The 19,886-nt window shown below is 42.4% G+C and overlaps 2 protein-coding genes across 3 annotated transcripts; one reads left to right on the plus strand and one right to left on the minus strand.

The window, feature by feature from the left end:
* Positions 1-6,250: 6,250 nt before the first annotated feature.
* bod1 (biorientation of chromosomes in cell division 1) lies at positions 6,251-11,960 on the minus strand (the record flags this gene model as incomplete). Its single annotated transcript, XM_079508246.1, has 4 exons — positions 6,251-7,577; positions 8,819-9,036; positions 9,394-9,518; positions 11,793-11,960. 3 exons carry the CDS (start codon positions 11,958-11,960, stop codon positions 8,820-8,822), a joined length of 510 nt encoding a protein of 169 aa, XP_079364372.1. The 3' UTR covers positions 6,251-7,577; position 8,819.
* A 156-nt stretch (positions 11,961-12,116) lies between these two features.
* Positions 12,117-18,531, plus strand: htatsf1 (HIV-1 Tat specific factor 1). Of its 2 annotated transcripts, none has more exons than XM_079508244.1 (10): positions 12,117-12,251; positions 13,846-14,013; positions 14,452-14,647; positions 15,166-15,213; positions 15,812-15,966; positions 16,308-16,471; positions 16,607-16,703; positions 16,790-16,879; positions 16,988-17,125; positions 18,019-18,531. In XM_079508244.1, exons 1-10 carry the CDS (start codon positions 12,219-12,221, stop codon positions 18,310-18,312), a joined length of 1,383 nt encoding a protein of 460 aa, XP_079364370.1. In that variant the 5' UTR covers positions 12,117-12,218; the 3' UTR covers positions 18,313-18,531. The 2 variants fall into 2 exon arrangements, with proteins under 2 accessions (XP_079364370.1, XP_079364371.1); XM_079508245.1 differs by having other exon boundaries at positions 12,161-12,303.
* The last annotated feature ends 1,355 nt before the right edge of the window (positions 18,532-19,886 follow it).

Here is a 19,886-nt window from a genome sequence, read left to right on the forward strand (position 1 = left end):
CTAAAAGTAAAAAGATGTTATCGTACCTGCCATAAAGGGGGTTTTAGAGGGGTGCAAGCCCCTCCAATACATGGCGTTGGCTTTTGAAGATTATACGTCATATATGGCAGCCAATTGAATTGAAACAGAACCGGAGAATTCATAGAAAAAAGGAGCCAGAATGGAAAAAGGAAAGAAACAGTACCACTGTAAGCATTGTAGAAAAAGGTTCAGAAAAATAATGGTGGGGGAAGGGGGGCATGTGAAACTATTGAAAACCTGTTGAACCAATGATAACTTCCGGTAGACCGATGTACTGCACAACATTTAGGAGAAAGAACACATTTTCCTGGAGGAGTTTTATCTTTATCTTACAAATATATATTGTCAAGGCAGACCGGGAACCCAGATGCAGACAGACCGGGAACCCAGATGCAGACAAAGACAAAGGAAACGTGGTATGCCAAAAATACAGAGTATAAATATTTACTCAAACACAAGGCCTCAAATCACTCAAGCCAAAAGGCACAATTTAAACAAATCCAAAAGGTTATCTGATCTCTAAAGTCCAAAGCTAACAAAAGCTGAAATAATACCAATGTCCTCCTAGTAGAACTTAGCAACTAAGCTGCGTGGGAGGCGGTCAGGCTGGCAGGTACTGAGGGAGGAGATCGAGAATTAGAAGTAGGCCAGAGATAAGGAATCACATTCTCAAGTTCACAGACAGAGCTTAAACTGACCAAGTACGGAAGGCAAGAGCACTATGTGCAGTCGTAGCCAAACCCTGGAGATCAGCCAGGTAATTGCCAGGACACACCTCCCTGAATGTGCACTGCAGCTCCTGCAACATAATAAACAAAGAAATAGTAAGTGTCAGAACAGTCAAGCTGCCATGACATATACTTCTAAGTAATTAGAAATAATTAATGAAGCATAACATCTATATTCTATACAATACATTCAAATATACACTGTTGTTTTTTCTTCTTCTTTTTAGGTCAACTGTACAGAAATTAAGAAACATTCAGGTCCATGTTCTTTTGAAAACAAACTTGGTTGGATCATACCAACTTTAGCTTCAAAAGGAAAAGTCACCCAAAATATATTTACATCACGGATAAGTAACAAAATGTAAATAAGAAAATACAAACTAGCTGGTAGACTACCGGTACCTATGTGCCTCATAGAAAATCTACTATATAATGTATCTGCCTGCGTACGTGTGTGTATGGTTGTGATGCACGTAACTCGAGAACCGTTTGACCCACCGACTTCACATTCGACACACGCATTCCAAATCCCCACAGGGAGTGCAGTGCCAGGTATCGAGTCGGTCGGACCCACGGTTCTCCAGAACCACCACAAAAGGCTCTGGTCAGGCTCTGCCAGTGGGCCCAATGAGGCCAACTCCTTTCACCTGTGCAATTTCCAGCCTCTGCCTCAGCCAATTGAGGCTCAACCAGACACAGTGACAGGCACATACACAGATCTCCATGTGGGACACCGGCTGACAGTTAAAACGGGTGCTATTACAACATATATCATTAGGTTCCCAAGTTGCATCGTTCGACGAGCACGTACAGGTCTAGTATTTTTCAATGTAGGAAAAGAAAATGGGATGTGTTGGATGGTCACTTGTCACGTCAGGGGACCGCGGGTTCATTGCTCAGGTGCCAGTGAGTATTATGAGAAATTAAAGAAAATAATAATAATACAAAAATTACATGACATCAGGTAACAATCTGTTAGACCTGAGGCCGATTCTAAAAAAACGCCTCTTAAAAACCTAACCTATAAAGCTTTCAGAAACAAATTCGTATTAAAAAAAATCACACCTGTGTGAACTGAGTGGTGCAACTCCCCTCTCCCCCTGCCAACCACCCCCCCCCCCCCCCCCCTCTCTCTCTCTCATTAGCAGGCAACAGTGCAGCACTATCTCTCTCTCTCTGTTTCTGGCACAACAGCGCCACTTTTGCCCCTACTGGTACTCATAGTCACACACATTAACACACAGGTTAACATGGACAGGTTAACACGGACATTGATGTTCCTTGGACAGGTTAACACCATAGAGTATATATATAATAGAGACTGAACTGGCGCGAAGCTCCGCCCCCCCAGCTATTCATGTCAGTGGAAGTTGCTCAGTGGCGTTTTGAAGCACCCGGAAGACTGCCGGAAGTCCCTCCCAGGACCTCAACTTTGAGGTCCTGAGTGACGTAGGGCAACCGAGCGCTCAACGTTAAAGCCCAGCTGCACGGGGTTTCCCGGTCATGAATCCACGGGTCCGCCTGTAGTCCCTCCTCCTACCACTAGGACCCAGAGCTTCAACGTTGGAAAGTCTGCCTGCCCCCTTGGTTAACACGGACATTGATGTTCCTTGGACAGGTTAACACGGACATTGATGTTCCTTGGAGTGGTTGCACCACTCAAAAAAAGAAAAGAAATGATGTTGCTATATGAGACACAGGTGTATGTGACACATGAGGTTGCATCCGGCATGAAGAGTAAAACACTATATACACAAGGTCTAAATGGGTTAAAACAACAGAGTCCTACCTGAGCTCCAGAACAAGGCGCAGAGCATCACTTCTTGATACATATTGATTGACGCACATTAGTCTGAACGGGACCTTCACTTAACAAAGTGTGCCCTCTTCTATCTCGATTTTCGACACCTCAGCTCTTTTTTGAGTGGTGCAACCACTCCAAGGAACAGCAATGTCTGTGTTAACCTATGTGACTATGTGTGTGACTATGAGTACCAGTAGGGGCAAAAGTGGCGCTGTTGTGCCAGAAACAGAGAGAGAGATAGTGCTGCACTGTTGCCTGCTAATGTGAGACAGAGAGAGAGAGGGGGGGGGGGGGGGGAGAATGGCACCACTCAGTTCACTGTGATTTCAGTGTGATTTTTCCTTTTCATCAGGATGTGGTTTCTCTTCAACACATCTTACTGACAGGTGACAGGAAGCTGTTATCATTAAGATCTCATCTGAAATGGGAAATGCAACACTATGGCAACACTACTTAAACACTACTTAAAATGTGATATCAATTTTTATTCTCTAAAGTGATCTATAGAGTGTCACACTTTTTAGAGAGTTGTGATGATAAAGTCCCACTGTATCAAATACGCGCACGCGTACACACACACACACACACACACACACACACACACACACACACACACACACACACTAAACAAGAACATTCAACAAGAACATTCAACAGTCTTGCTCAAGATTATCAGGCTAGTAGTATGGTATTGTTGCAATTCAAAATTAAATATTGTATTTTTCAGAATACTATTTTATCTACAAATGTCCCCTAAGGCTGCGATCACACCAAACTTTAGTTCTGCTTATGTGGACGGATTCGGCTGATTCTTTTCATTGGGAACAAGCATTCTGTTTTTTGAGGAAATCCTGACTGTGACCGCACCATACCTGTATAGTGACATTTTTAGGTGAAATATTTCTAGAGGTATAGTTTTATTTTTTAAGGGTGCAGGGTGGAGTCACAGCAAACTGCCTATAACACAAGTGTTATGTCAGATTCAGGAAGGGAACTCCTTTTGGTGTTTTACCCCTTCTTGTTGCTATATGTACAGTATATTAGCATACATAAGATGTTTTGTAATTTTTGAATTAATATTTGAACATTTTCAGAAAACTTAGTTCAGTATTTAGAAGCTGTTTTTAGTATAGGCCTCAGTAGTCAGTCAATCATTCTGAATCCATTCCAAGCATTAGTTTTGCACAAAAACACTCCTTGGGCTAAAAACGGCATCACAAATGTGCCCAAATGTGATGAGGTCAGCACATTTGGCCAAGTTGCTATGGCCGAATTTAGCCCAAGGAGTGTTTTTTGTGCAAAACAAATGCTTGGAATGGATTCAGAATCATGAAAAAAACCCTAGTTTGACACGTCACATGCTACAGCATAATGACAGTTTGCCACTGTGGTGACCCCGAAGGTCGCCGCATCGGACGCCCTAGCTAAATCATTAGAGCATGCCCTGGGCTACATCTGTGCAAAATATGGCGCTTTTAGACGAATTAGCGCAAAATATCCCTTATCTCTCCGTAAGCTCCTCCACTAACTGTGTTTGTACAATACCAGCAGGGTCTTCACTTCAGGCCTGCTGGTGAACTTGACTCCACACATGGACATGACGAGTCGACACACATAAGGATGTGATGAGGTTTGTAGCTGCACGCCAGTGGTGGAAAAAGTACTCAAATGATTTTGTAAAAAAGTAAAATTTATAAAAAGTAAAATGATCAATACTGCCATATAGAAATACTCCGTTCCAAGTAAGTTTGGAATTCAAAATGCAGCCTACTTGAGTATTGGCATCAAAATGTACGTAAAGTAATAGTACTCTATGCAGAATGTCCCATTTCAAGTTGCCAAGTGTATACAAATATTTTGAAAATAGCAGATCTACAAGCTTACAATGCGTCGCATCGCATTGTAAGCGAGCTTGTAGATCGGATATTTTGAAGTGGTTAATGTATGTTTTAGTAGAGTATAGAAGTAGTAAAAGTATTGGAAATACTCAAGAAAAGTACAAATACCTCAAAATTGTACTTAGTACTAAGTACATAAGAAAATGTACTTTCCACCACTGCTGCACGCTTACATCAGATGCACTGTACTCATGTACTGTAAAGTCCAAGTCAATCCAGAACGACATAGATTGTGGCCATGTCATAATAGACAAACATTTGGAGAAAATAGAAGATTTAGAAGCTCACAATATGCTGCAACATGACACGTTGACAGCTTTGAGATCAGCTATTTTGGGAAAAGACATTTCGTTTTGGAGGCTTTCGCCTTTATTTTATATTTTTTTATGGAGGGACAGACAGTAGGCTGACAGGAAATGGGGAGAGAGATGGGGGGGTGACATGCAGTAAAGGCCGTCACACATCCAGTCTGGCACACTGCCAGACTGGATTACCAGCCACGGTGCCTGGACCGCTGAGCCACGGCCCAGGCCACAGCCACAGAGTTCTAAAGAACCTAAGAGAGATGGCGTGAGATAAGAGGACAAATCGAGATGGAATTTTCCATTCCATATCGCACTTGGTCTATCGATAAATGTGTACGTAATCTGTGTTCATGTCAAGGTGCGAGTTCGTCCAGATGGGTTCAAATGTTACAATGTCCATGTATTTGCCAGAGAATCCCAGTTTAATTATTTATATCCATAATAATATTTTTTTCCCTTTAAAAACACATTTTTGTCACTATATATTTTCACATACTGTATGTGAGGTGTTAGGGCTTTAGTGCATTGCAGGGATATGCTGACACATATAGCAGGGCCGGGGGGCAAACCCAGGACCTTTAGATTCCCAGACAGCCTCTCTACCCACTCTGCTATCCAGTATGTTAAACCAAGTTTAACCCTAGCATCCCTATTCTGGTGGGAAATGCAGATCTACAAGCTCACAAGCATGACATAAGCTTGTGAGCGGGGGCAGGCCGTTTATTTATTTTTAATTATAAATATTGTACAACTATACAAAACATTATGAATATATTTTACTATATCAGTGCTGTGTATACATTCTTCAGTACAACATTTTAATCATTTTAATTTTTTCTTTATAGCATATTTGCTGAAATTAATGCCAGAAGTATCAAAATTAATTCAGTATAAAGCCAAATCCACACCAATTGCAACTCCTTGCAACAAAACAGTTTTAATGCAACTGCTTGCAGTTGCAGCTGCCATTGGGGATAATGGTTGCAAGTAGTTGCATGGCGAATCATTGGTGGTTTGGGCTTTAATATGGAACAACATCTACAGTATGTCACCCTCTCAAAAATATAGTGTAAATAACATAATAGAATGTACACAGAATTAGCACTTTGTCACATTAAACCGTTTTTTGGTTTGTATTTGGCTACATTTATGGCTCCTAGAAGAGCATTAATCCATGTCCCCTACATTTGTGTCTGTCCACAGCTAATCTTGTGAAACACTACAACAATAGGCACCACATTTCTGAATATTTATGAGGGGCGCTAGATGAGAGAGCGCCCCTCACTTCACGGGTGTTATTTTTTTTAGACTTAAAGGAGATGTGGAAGAATTTAATGAACAACAGTGTATGTTTTGGTGAATATTAAGTAGTTCCGGTCATCTGGTGGGGGGCACATTGAAAACGAATTAATCCACAAAACTAACATCATTTGTATTGTTGACCTATTTCTACCAGTGCCCCCAGTGCCCCCCACCAAATGATCGGAACTACTTAAAGGGTAAGACCACTTTTTTAGAGATTTGGGTTGTTTTCTTACCTTAAACTAGTTTAAGAAATAAAAAATAGTCGATCATTGACTTCCATTGTAACGGGGGAACAGCTCTCAAAGTCACTCTTTTAGCACATAAACCAACGCAACAAAAGCTGATTCTGACAGTTTCTGACATCAGGAAAAATGCCTACGCCGACCGAATCACTGCTGTTCGTGTTGAGTAAAAAACTATCTGATTGGACCAAAACTGTACACCCACTCCTGAAGCGTATTATTGGAATGCCGTTGAGCCACGACGGGGATGTAAACAAATGGATTTGATTTCGTCCGCTTGTCGCTAAAAACATACACAATGGACGGGTTTGAGGGAGACACTTTAGAAGAAGTGTCTGGAACTGCTCGTATGCGAGGCTACAGCTGGGTGCATCTCAAACAGCGTGGCGACTTGTTTACAAACGAAACCTCGCAAGATGTCCCCGCGAGAGTTGGGAATGCCGTAGTAGTACTACTTCAGTATATCTCCAACCAAAATAGTAACTTTATAAATCTAATTTAAAAGACGAAAATAAAACCGCATTAATTTTCCTGATAATAAACTGTCAGAATCGGCTTTTGTTGCGTTGGTTTATGTGCTAAAAGAGTGACTTTGAGAGCCTTTTCCCCGTTTAATGGAAGTCAATGAGCGACTATTTTTATTTTAAATTGCAAATAAACAACACAACGGAGCGAAATAACTCATGGAATGAGTATTTCCTACAGCTTTAAGTACAAAGATCTGAACTAACTAAAGATAAGGCATTTCTGCATTTTTCAATTATCACATGCATCACACTGCACTCTGTGAAATTATTATTAACATTTAATGAAAACTTTTCAAAATCAACACAATAAACAAATCGTTACAAAAAAACATTACAAAATTAACATGTCTCATTTGTCACATTTGACATACAGACTGAAAAGCTTGTATAAACTAGTAACAAAAAGAATTTCAAAACAAATCCCAATGTATCTAACAAACAAGTCATTAATCTATAGCGGAGCTGTGCAACAGCAGCATGCTGCTGGCTGAGCTTGATGCTCTGCATCAGGAGTGGTGATGATCCATTCCGACTTCTCACTCTATAACCCTGTGGCATCTCACAGACAGGGCTGCCTGAAAATATCTTGCACTGCCCACTTCAGTCTCAGAAACATCCTCTACAAATGGCTTGTTAACGCAAGCTCACAGCCTCGTCATTCTCCCACCATCTTCAATGCTGCCATGGCCCCTGAGGCTAACCTGGATCTGGAACATTGCTTGGAGACCAGATTAACAGCCGGTGTACCTGTGGCAGGTGGACAGAGAAGAGACTTTCTCTTATTTTTGCGGAGGCAATAGATAAGAGGGTATGTGCATGCATAAAGTGAGTGGAAAAGTGAGTAACGTTTTTTTTAACCTAGTTTAATGCAATCAGATAGGACTTTTCTGTTTGGATGTATGGGCTGTCAAGGCCAGAAGGTAGTCAATCAGTAGGCATTCCTGCACAACTTCCTGGTATGATGATGATGCCACGCATATACCCGATAGGTGTGCCGATGGTGCAATGCATGTACAAGCCATGTAGATAGCACATACTTGCCGTCTCTCGAGACAGACTATTGAAAAGAGGGTGCCGTTTTCCCTTTGTTTTGCAGATGCGTTCCCACTTCCCAGATTGAGACAGTTGAACTTTTCATGATTAGTCGTGTGGCTTGACACATACGGTATGCCTGTCAGCTTCCTCTAACAAAACCTATCCGGGTTTGTGTTCACTCTGCCTCTACTATAGTTGCCGAAATACTGTCTGTGATGTACAAAATACAATGCAGCCAAAAAAGATTCAATTGTCTGAACCTGATTTTTTCACCTTTAATAAAAAGATATTCATCCTTCTGATGTTAGAGACAATTACGAATATGGTCTAGGTGCTTCTGGGAGGGACTGTGTTTATGATTTAGGTCTGCAAACATGTAACTTACAATGACACCACACACAACAATGTTTTTCATTATGTACTATAATCAGGATATGCATGTAGATTTATCAGCAGAAGAGGACTCCAAAACCTGTGTCCTGTTTCTGCAGTGTGACACTACTGGAGGCGGACGCAGAACACAGCTCGGGATTTCAGTTTCCTCACCACTTAATTCAGTGGCTTCACAGTAGTGACTAAATCTATATTTGAAGGCGGCCATAGCTGAATGGGAAACAGGAGGTCATTGGTTTGCGTCCAGGCCTCGGCTATGTGTCAAAGTGTCCCTGACTGAGCAAGACACTTTAACCCCTAACTGCTCCCCGGGCACTGCACCCACTGCTCCAGATACTTAGGATGGGTTAAATGCCAAGAACACATGTCACTGTGTATATACTAACATACAGGGGGCATGCATCCTTGGAGTTGAAAGGGGAGTTCTCCTACGATGGTGACTAGGTTTCTTTTCTAAGCGTCAATGTTGTCAAGGTTTAATGTATTCTATGTTCGGGGCATGAATCATGCTACTGACACTCAGCGCTATCTTGAGATCATGTTACCCAGCTTGTACTGACCTCAGGGGGTTTGGGGGACTGTTGCTGGTGGGACTTCTGGCTGTTCTGGCTGTTCGGAGAGTACAGGATTAGAGCTGGCTGCCGGGGCCTCCTCCTTCTTCTCCCCCGAAAGGAAGTCATGGATGGCGGTCTCGATGTGCGGCCTGAATGTGTGATTCAGCTTGGGGTCCACCACCTGAGTGATGATCCTGTCAACACCAGACTCCATCATACCTGATCTGAACACGAACACACACACACACACACACACACACACACACACACACACACACACACACACACACACACACACACACACACACACACACACACACACACACACACACACACACACACACACACACACACACACACACACACACACACACACACACACACACACACACACACACACACACACACACACACACACACACACACACACACACACACACACACACACACACACACACACACACACACACACACACACACACACACACACACACACACAAAGAGAGAGCTTTAATTCTCAAAGCACATTGACACAAGAGGTTAAGTAGATAATATAAATTATGTTAAAAACCAATACTCACTTTATGACACTTTGCCTCAGTCCGTTCCTCATTTGGTTCTTGTTGATGGACGGGTTCCAGTCCTGTGTGCTCAGGTGTGTGGCGACAAAGTTGTCAACTTTCTGCCGCAGGTTCTGATAGGCAGGCTGGGAACACAGTGACACAACAGTGGTTACTAACTTTAGAGTAGTCTAAACTAAAGTAACTAGGTGTATTTCTATTTCACTTTTAAGACACTTCTGGGATCATGTTAAAGTCTACTTGGGCTTGTGGGTTTTAAGATGCTTGGTTCAATATTTAGATAGTTGATATTCATTATTTTGATCAGACAGCCCCCCCCCCCCCCCCCTCCCTCCTAAAACAGTCCATGTTAACCATGTTAGAGACTCATTGAAAACACATTCCTGCGTCTGTGATTTATATCTTGCTACACTAATTGAAAGGGGGGTGAACCGTTTATACGTTTAAACGTACAGTTTGCATTTGAATTAAATACTATGTTATTGCGCAACATTTCACTGATACAAATTACAACACATTTTAGGCCACTCCCCTTTCCATTGCACACACGCAGGGTACAGTACGGTACAGTACGGTACACTTTACAGTACCGTGCAGTGCAGTCAGGCCCGGCGCCAGGATGAAATGACTGAGGGCTCAATTGAGATTTTTTCTTTTCAATATGATATATATTTTTTTTTAAATCATATTGTGTTGCTAAATCAAGCAGGCAGTGTCAGTTCTATGAGCTGGTCATATGCAATATTGGAATGATGGCACTGCCCTGCCAGGGGGGGTCCGGGGGGCTCCAGATTTTTTTTTTAAATTTGCGATGAAAATGCTTCAATCTGGTGCACTTTGAGATAAAAATGAAGAGGCTAGATCTATAAAGAACTACACACATCATATTAGATTATTATCATCTTTACTGTGCTATTCTTGCCATTTGCCAACATCACAGTAGGCTACAAAACAACATTGGATAGGGCAGGGGTGGGCAACTTTGATGATGGAGAGGGCCACTATATTTCAAACTCACTCCAGAGGGCCACAATGCATATAGTCAAAAGTAGCTGATCTACAAGCTCAAAACGTGTCGCAGTGCGATGCATTTTGAGCTTGTAGATCTGCTTTTTTGCTATTTTTTTAAAATTGGAATCCTGAATTATTTTCACCTATTTTTTTAATTGGAATCCGGAAAAGTAATATTTTTTATTTAATTTCAAATACATTTATGTTATGTTAACTTTATGATTATGAACTGAAATGCAAATATTGGACATAAAAAAGGCTAGTACTAGTCACTAAGCTACTAATATAGACTGAAGTAATTAAAGTGGGTCATGTTTGCATGTTTGGAATTGTAACAGCTGAAATCAATAACATATCAGTATTCTGATATTAACCTGCAGACCGCATTAAGTGAACTGAGTCTGTGCTCAGAGAATACATTCTTCAGCGTGTCCACAATAGTCCACATCTAGCCCAAACATAGACTCTCGTAGAGGTTTTTTTCGATTCTGACGAAAAAAACCTCTACGAGAGTCTAAATGTTTGGGCTAGTCCACAGCCCACTTTGCCACTTGCTCTGATCCACTGCATCAATAGCACCCCTCCCCCCCAATGGCAGACAATCATATGTCAGACACATACATTCAGTTGATCCGAATTAACATGTGTTAAATTCCTGTGCCTCAGGAATGTCATACTTCCTGTTCTTTCTTTCCAGATGGGAGATGGCCATGACGCATGTTAGATGTTCCTTGCATGCCTGTACAATACATGTTTTTGTTTGTAGCAGCATGTTTCGAGTTGTTATAACCAGTGCTGTTTTTTTTTTTTTTTTTTGGGGTCAAGGTCTGGTTGAGGGGTCAAGTACCCCCTTTGACCCCTGCGTGCAGTGCAGTATGGTACAGTACTGTACAGTACAGCATGGTACAGTACAGTATGACACAATACAGTACAGCACAGTACTGTACAGTACGGTACGAGGGATTACTTTTTTCATGTGATCACAAACTGTTGATGAATATGGCACGGTCTACTCTACAACGCGTTGACTGGAGTCTGCCATGGGTTCATCCCAGTAGCTCTGGTCCAGGCCAGGGCATTAAAGAGAACATCCCAGGCAGTCCCTCTGGCCTCTAGTCTAGAGTAGACTCTATACTAGCCAAATAAGCCAATATATCCGTGGTTCACAAATTCAGAAAAGGTAACCGACTCACCGAGGGTCCCGAAAGGGAATGATGACGCTCGTACTTTACTACTTTGTAACTCTAGACCAAATCTCTTCACCGAAAATAGCCGACATACGGCGTAGAGCTTGTATATCAGCAATTTATCCGACTGTCCGCCCAATGAATGGTATTATGTGATGTGGTTACGGTAGCAGTACAGTAGCCTTAAACTAGCCAGCCTACCTTGGTATCCACGTCTGCCAGGCAGTCTCGTCGGAACTCGTCGAAAAGACCTCGGTTCTTCAGATGTTCCACGATCATATTGATGAGCTGCGGGTCGCCGGGCGGGAGGCTCTCCAGCGCCGCGCCGACACCACCGGCCATGCCGCCGCTGCTGCTCCCCTCCGCCATGACGAGGAGCCGCTGATAATCTGTTGTGTTTAGTTATATATGGCTGATCTGTTCTGCTTTGTTGCTGGCTTCTGCTGCTCAGTGTTTACTGTTTTGTTTTCCTTCGGTTTGTTTGATTTCACGTGCGAGCGAGGTCAAGCAAGAAGACTTCAGTACGGAAGTAAAACCGAGAGTCACCCCGATTTGTGTAGAGAGCCCGCCTACTGTATCCCACAGTTACGCACACACACACACACCGACGTCTTGTAAGGGTCACGCATGCGCACTCCATCAGTGCTAGTGGGATTGCAAGTAAGCAGCACTGTGTATTCTATTCATTCAGGTGGCACCGCGCTGCATAAAGGTACTGTCTGTTAGCTTACTGCTAGTTCAAATGTCTTACTAAAACTCCACTAATAATACAACCATCTCCGTCACTGACTCTCAATAACTAACTAAATAAACTAGCAACGTCGTCCCATGATGTGCATATAATTTGGCGGCCACTGTTAACGTTATGCTAACGTTATGCTAACGCTAGTACACCGAACGTAGCGTGTGCAACTGCAACTCGAGCCACAGTTTAGCAGCATGGATAACGTTTGTTGTTGTTATTATTATTATGGCCATGTTTAGCCTGCTAATGTTAGGTCCAAGTGTTGATGAATTTATCTGTCTGGCTCCTCTCACTGGCAGACTGCACAGTGTGTTCTAATCTAGACTGAGCTATGATCTGATGAATCTATGAATTATGATCCACCCTGGGGGACTTCGTTGCCAGGGTGTGAGGGGGACCTTTATTTAGAAACATAACAGAGTTTATGATATGTTTTGATATGATATGATATGTCTAACCGTACGTAGCGCCTTGTTATCCCCCCTGGTTGAATTATGTAATATTAATATCGGTTATGTATTATGTAATAACAGTATGAACTATGACACGCTCAGTTGAGACCCAGTGGCACAATAGCCTTGGCTTGGATCAAGAATGTCAGATGTATTTGATCCATTTTGACATGTGACAGTCTTGAATGAATCATGGCTAGTTTCAGAAGTGAACCTATGCCTAATTATTTCTTTCTTTCTTCTTTTACTTATCCTAATTGTATTTTTGATCAGCCCTGGACTCACTCTTTATTACTGTGTTTCACAGTCACTGCTGTTGCTGCTATGTGCTATGACTACCTGCATTCTTCCCTGCCCCCTTTTCATTCTTTGAGTACTTTGGAGAGAGGCTCTGAAATATCAATCAGTGAAATCTCAATCAGTGCCAGATCAATTGTGATTTTTGGCATATCCAGATTATACGATTGTTTTTATTTGTTTAAGGCTGAAAAGAGAATACACATGAAAACCACATTCCTAGGTGGATTCAATCAGCATTCTGATTTATTTCATTTCATGGTTACCACGGGAACCAAAACCAATGCAGATAGGTCGGTGGAGGATGCCTGTCTGCATACACAAATCTGATCTGATCACTTGCAAATAAATGTATGAACAGTCAGTCCTAAAGATCGGATTTGAGGAGGGAGCCTGCAGTCTGAAATAAGAATTGGATTATTGCATGGCAGTGTGTCTGGACCAGAGTGTAGAGTAGGAGAGTAGCGACACACTTTGATCTCGCCACAAAGCGGGTTCCAAACATTGCTCCTATGGCTGGAACTATCCCATGGAGATAGAATGAGCACTTCCGCATTCCATTGTTACAATGGGAATCACGCTAGTATATTATATTGGTCTGGACGCTGTCGCTGCATCCATGTCTCTTTGTGATGAAGGGTCACTACTAACCCCACTGATTACGGCTGCCTGCTTGTCCCAGTCAAGTGAAACATTGTTAACGTTGTCATTTGTCATTAATATTCAACAACCCATGTGACATGTCATTGTGTGGTTGTAGATGAGCGGCGGCGACCCTGACAAGAACAAGGAGTTTGTGGAGCAGCTGCGGTTGCAGCAGCTCTATGGTCAGCGACCGGAGGACGGCACAGACCAGTACACCTTCACTGATCCAGAGGATGGAACTGTGTACGACTGGGACCATGACAAGAAGGCCTGGTTTCCTAAAGTATGAGAGCCACTCTTGGCACTCAGCCACCCACTAAAACGTCAATCCTAAGCGCCTAGGTCCCTAGGATCTCGATAGTGGTGCAAAAGTGAATCAAACTATTTAATCAGTTTACTCGCTTATGAAAATATCACACCCGTGTGAAGTGCGAAGTGAGGGGCGCAGTATAGTTTGGTTAGGTAAGGTTCCTCTGTGAGCAGCAGCAGACTGCTCACAGAGGAACTTGTCAACTTAAATGTGTATGCACCAGCAGGACGTGAAGCTAATATAATTGCAGCTGTTATGAGTTGCTCTGGATGTATATTGTCAGCTCAAGGCCATTTACAAAGCAAATGTGTTTGAGGCAGCTCACTTGACTTCCTGACATGTCTAGAGACTGGTGGTTCTTGGAGCTAGTTGGTTTAACAGACATGCCGTTGTCTGCCTGCCATCCTCCAGATAACAGAGGACTTCATTGCAGCCTACCAGGCCAACTATGGCTTCACCAAGGATGGAGAGCCAGATGCCAACGCCGCGTTGACGAGCAGTACTGAAACGGCTCCCCACGGTCCGGACGGCAAAGTACCCGCGCAGGAGAGCACCGATTCAGCCAAAGAAGCCAAGCAGAAAGGAGATAAGAGGAAGCCAGATCCAGGTAGCGTGCCGTCTGCATGTTTGCGATCACAGATTCACAGTAGGCTAGGGTACTGCTGTCCCTACAATAGCTGTGATACATTTCATGTATTCCAAATACATGAAATTAAACCAAATTCATTCTCTGCCCCTATAGCGGGTGGAGAATGTTGTCCGTGAGCAGCTTGTGGAAACGTTTTTATTTTATTTAACTAAACACACATTTTCTGCCAGAGCTTTCAAATGGATATGAAACTAGAGAAAAATATATGACTCCAAGCCGCAGTAATTAATGAATGGATGAGTACACACACAGTGCTGAGAAGTTTACAGAGCTGGGCATGAGAGCAATCTGTGGCTGTGTATTTTTAATACATGAAATGAATGTGATATCACAACCATACTAGGGCTAGGGTACGTACTGCATGTGATATCACAACCATACTAGGGCTAGGGTACGTACTGCATGTGCTTGCTATGGTTTTAATAGGATTGCTTGATAAATAATGACGATTAAATACATCTTTGTTTCCTGTGCAGGATGGTTTGATGTGGACAACGATAAGAACACCAATGTCTATGTGTCAGGTTAGTGCTGCCTCGCCCCGATCATACGTTGACTTTATTCTGCTGAAAATGACTTGGGGGTGGGCAATATGGAAAAATATTATATTCTTTTCAAGCAGTATCACGATGCTCACTATTATCACGAAGATTTTCTCATGTTTTTGTATGGTTACTTTTCAAGTTAGTTAACCACCTACAAGGTAATAACTAAAAGAAAAAGCAGTAACAGTCCATTTAGAACAAAACCGTCGTTCTACAGAAGAATAAATTAACGTATAGAACTTCAAATCATAGAATGTGCATTCACTGTATCACGATATATATTATGATATCTCTGAAAAGACATATCGTGGAGACATTGTATCATCTCGATATTTATCACCATATCAACCACCCCTAATTCTTATACATATGTTTTGTTTAGATCAAATTCAATTAATACGGTTATTGTGTCAGTGTAACCACTTTCAGCCTAGCGACTGTATTTTTTGCATGTCATTATTGCAAAAATGTTACCCCAAATCTCCCTTATTCTTCTAAAATAGCAAAAATAACTAGCAGATCTGCAAGTTATTATGGGGTCAGCCAACCTCCCATCCCCCTTTCTCCCTCCTTCCAGGGCTGCCTCCAGACACCAGCACTGAGGAGTTTGCGGAGATGATGTCTAAGTGTGGCATTGTCATGCGTGACCCCATCACAGAGGAGTACAAAGTCAAGCTCTACAAAGACCGAGAGGGCAATCTGAAGGGAGACGGCCTCTGCTGCTACCTCAAGGTCTGTTGTCTTTCTGCCTGTCTCTCGAGGGAAGCATGTGTGCCTCAGTCCCTGTGGGCAGATTGGGCACCTACCCACGCACAAACAAATGTACACACCAACACAGCATCCCTCTGTCATCTTTAGCTGTACCGGACTCAGAACGTATGGTAATTGGTCACTTCAGTTAATACTCATTAACTGGGTGACTATTCTTAGTTGCACACCAAAATATCTGACCTACTGAGGACCTGCTATTTTTGGTATGTGACACGGTGCTCAACCAAGTATTACTCAGATTTTTGCTGCTGTATTAAAAGCTTTTCTATGGACTATGTACTGTATGCGTGTGGTCTGTGCAGAAGGAGTCAGTGGCCCTGGCTTTGCGTCTGATCGATGATTCAGTGGTGCGAGGGTACCAGCTCCATGTCGAGGCAGCCCGCTTTGAGTTGAAGGGCGATTACGACGCCAGCAAGAAGAAGAAGAAGAACAAGGAGTACAAGAAGAAGTTACAGCAACAACAGAAGTAATTCCTGTTCCCTGTTTCATATTTATACCATTGGCTGTTCATGATTGTTACATTTGCTTTTCATGGTTATATTCTAAGATACTTGGTTGCCACTCACATCTCTCTCCGTGTGTTTGTGTGTGTGCACAACAGGCAGCTGGACTGGCGGCCAGAGAAAAAGGGAGAAGTGAGGAAGAGGCATGAGAAAGTTGTTATTATCCAGAATATGTTTCATCCCAGCGACTTTGAGGTAGGAGGCGACCCACACATGTATTGCAATGACACCCCTAGCTGTTTGTCTGTGTGTTGTATTCATGCCTCTGTTGATCTCTGTAGGAAGACCCACTGGTGCTGAATGAGTACCGTGACGATCTGAGAACGGAGTGTGAGAAGTTTGGACCCGTCAAGAAGGTCATCATCTTCGATGTGAGTTCAAGGTCAACTCTTTCATCACATTTTTCAAATGTGAACGCAAGTAGAAATTAAATACTGATCTCTTTCTAGAGTTTATGAATTAGTCTGTGTGTGTTGCAGAGACACCCAGATGGCGTGGCTTCAGTAGCGTTTAAGGAACCAGATAACGCTGATGCCTGCCTGCTAACACTCCATGGACGCTGGTTTGGAGGCAAGAAGCTCTCTGCGACGCTCTGGGACGGAACCACCGATTACCAGGTACTACAACTCGGGCTGTGTTCTTCTCGTATGATCGGTGTATGAATGTGTGTGTGAATGGGTGAATGTAATGCACAATCTGTGTAAAGCGCTTTATATGAAAGCACTATATAAATGCACCATTCACCATTTACTTTAACTGTGGCAATATTCCCAATTTGGGGAATATTATATGTGGCAATTTAAAAAAAAAAATGATTTAGAAAATAGATTTCTGTCTGACTCACAAACACTGAGGGGGCAGTTGCGTACCTGCAGCGAGCACTGAACCTGGGACGTTTCACTAACCACTAGGGCCACCCTGTCACCAAAAGTGTCTGCTGGGACAGATCCAGCTGTACAATATAGTGGATTCAAGCTAATTGACCTATGACATAGGTCCTATGACATAGAGTCCAACAAATGTTAAGCCACCGCTTGGAATTCCTCTGCAGTGCCTATGGTTTGGCTCAAACGGACACAGTTGTCCACGGTTAAATTGGCGAGAAATCTTTATTTGAAATAATGAAGGTGTTAATACTAAACTGTATAGCCTATAGAAAATTGTGTGAAGTAGCAACATTTCAAATCTTTGAATGAAAGTCTACAAGAACCTTTTATATTCAGTCATGTTAATTAATCACTGAACAGAAAAGGTCATTCAAGTTTGATTTAATAAGAAATGCAGGTATATTATAGATTTGTGTGTGAGTTTACGTGTACTTACTTTCCTTGTGACGACCAAATGTGCCCAAACACACGTAGCATGTACTGTATACCGGTAGAATTTGAGAAATACACATTATGAGGACAATTTTCCTGGTCTTCCCAAGAGAAGACATTATTTTTGCAAAAATGTATAAATTGGCGTCCTAAACTGCTGATATCCTCACAAGTACCGTAATTGTGTGCAGGTGGAGGAAACGACTCGTGAACGTGAGGAGCGGTTGAAAGGCTGGTCTACCTTCCTGGGGGACAAGGAGGGGCAGAAGCCGGCCTCCTCCACCACCTCCGTCGACCCAGCACAGACCACCAGCACCACAGCCCCGACCCCGGACCCTCCGGACAAGACAGAACCGCCGCAGGAACAAGAGGTGGAGACGCCCAGCCAGCCCGCACAAGTTCAAGCACAGCCCGCAGCGCAACAGGAAGACGACGTAGGCTCCACAGACAGCAGTATGGCAGGAAGTGATGATGAGGCGGCTTAAGTTTGATTTACGCTTCATCAGACAACGGTGGTGTATAAATTAGATGTTAGACTGCCCCCCAGCCAGACCTTTACATCTCTTTGTCAACTCATGAGGACAGCCCTGCCTGAAAGAGAATTGAACTGCTGCAAAACTCCTTGTGGAGTAGTCTTGAGAGAAGAAACTGCACTGTGGGATGTTTTGTAATTTGTGTAATGGAATAAAATGTGTCTCCCCCCCTGACCTTAGATCATTTACAAACACCTGATTATATATCTGTAGATGTGATCTAACTTAACACCAGAGACTCAATTCTTTTTTATGTACTTAAGTACTTGATTTCTTTTTAATACTTTAGTCCACTACATCTCAGAGGCAAACATGTTCTACTCCACTACAATTATTGGACGCTTTAGTTACTTTGCAGATTTAGATTATTATTAATACAAAACATAGATTGATGATAATGTATTATTAATATTATAGGTTAAGAAAGCTACCCAGGCAGCAGAAAGTAATCAAAATCACCTTACCAGCTACAACATTAAAATGTGTAAGGTAAAGTTATGCATTATTACTAATTGCAATGGAACACAAATTATGCAAAATAAGCACTTTTAATTTAGGAGAACTGTAAGTGTATTTGTCATGCCTGTACTTGTTACTCACTATTTTGAATACAGAAGGACTTTAATTTGCAACAGAATTTCTAAAATTGTGGTATTGCTACAAAAAAAACCTGATTTCCAGTTGCACTATTGGACTAATCAAATCATATGATTTGTTGAAAATGCAGTCCTGACTAGTGAGACTTGCCTTTTTAAAAGCTGTGCAGCACAGCAGAATATTATCAGTGGAATTGGATGACGGTACAGTAAAACACTGGAACAGTGGAACCACAAATGACCATGAATCCATCAATGACATTGATGGGTCAGTGATGGGTCACCTACACGTGCATGTGAGAGTCACTAGACCCTAGTCACCTAGTGTGTAATGGTGATGATGCCGGGACAACACTCCACATCATGTCCCAAACTTCTCCCTTCTGGCTCCAAAACTATGGAATGCACTTCCCATTGCAATCAGAACCGCAGACTCACTCCCAATCTTCTGCCGTAGTCTGAAAACCCACGTCTTCAGACTCAAGACTCCATCTTAGCCCGTAGCACTTGCCATAGCCTCGACGAGTCCGACGACCTTACAGGCGTATGCAACGGCTCAATCAACTTAAGTAATTTAGATAGCATTTTATGTAGACGGCAGTCTATAGTGTATAATATGCATAGTGTCATTATATAGATATTCCATCATTAGACCTTAGAGTATGGTTCTTAGCTTACTTATGATTCTTGATGACTTCTATGTATTTGATGCATTACCATACAGTTGTTCTTGCTTACTGTAAGTCACTCACTTTTAAGAGTGTCTGTTAAATGACTAAAATTGTAAATTGCATGACCCTATGGTCATCACCATGCACCATTTTTGCCGGCATGGACATACAAATGAGTGGACAATAATATTCCCAGAAATGCAAAGAGTCTGCCCTAATATTGGTTCCTTGAAGGTGGTCTATAACTCTGAGTGTACAA

The sequence above is a fragment of the Electrona antarctica genome (genome assembly GCF_951216825.1).
Source record: "Electrona antarctica genome assembly, chromosome: 8".
In the NCBI taxonomy this organism is placed as follows: Eukaryota; Metazoa; Chordata; class Actinopteri; order Myctophiformes; family Myctophidae; genus Electrona; species Electrona antarctica.

What these genes read in the sequence shown, in the direction of transcription:
- htatsf1 (XM_079508244.1), top strand. Translation starts at nt 12,219, where the DNA reads ATGCGCACTCCATCAGTGCTAGTGGGATTGCAA. An exon ending in TAAGAGGAAGCCAGATCCAG is followed by an intron (nt 14,648 to 15,165) that starts GTAGCGTGCCGT and finishes TTTCCTGTGCAG; the next exon opens with GATGGTTTGATGTGGACAAC. An exon ending in ACGGAACCACCGATTACCAG is followed by an intron (nt 17,126 to 18,018) that starts GTACTACAACTC and finishes AATTGTGTGCAG; the next exon opens with GTGGAGGAAACGACTCGTGA.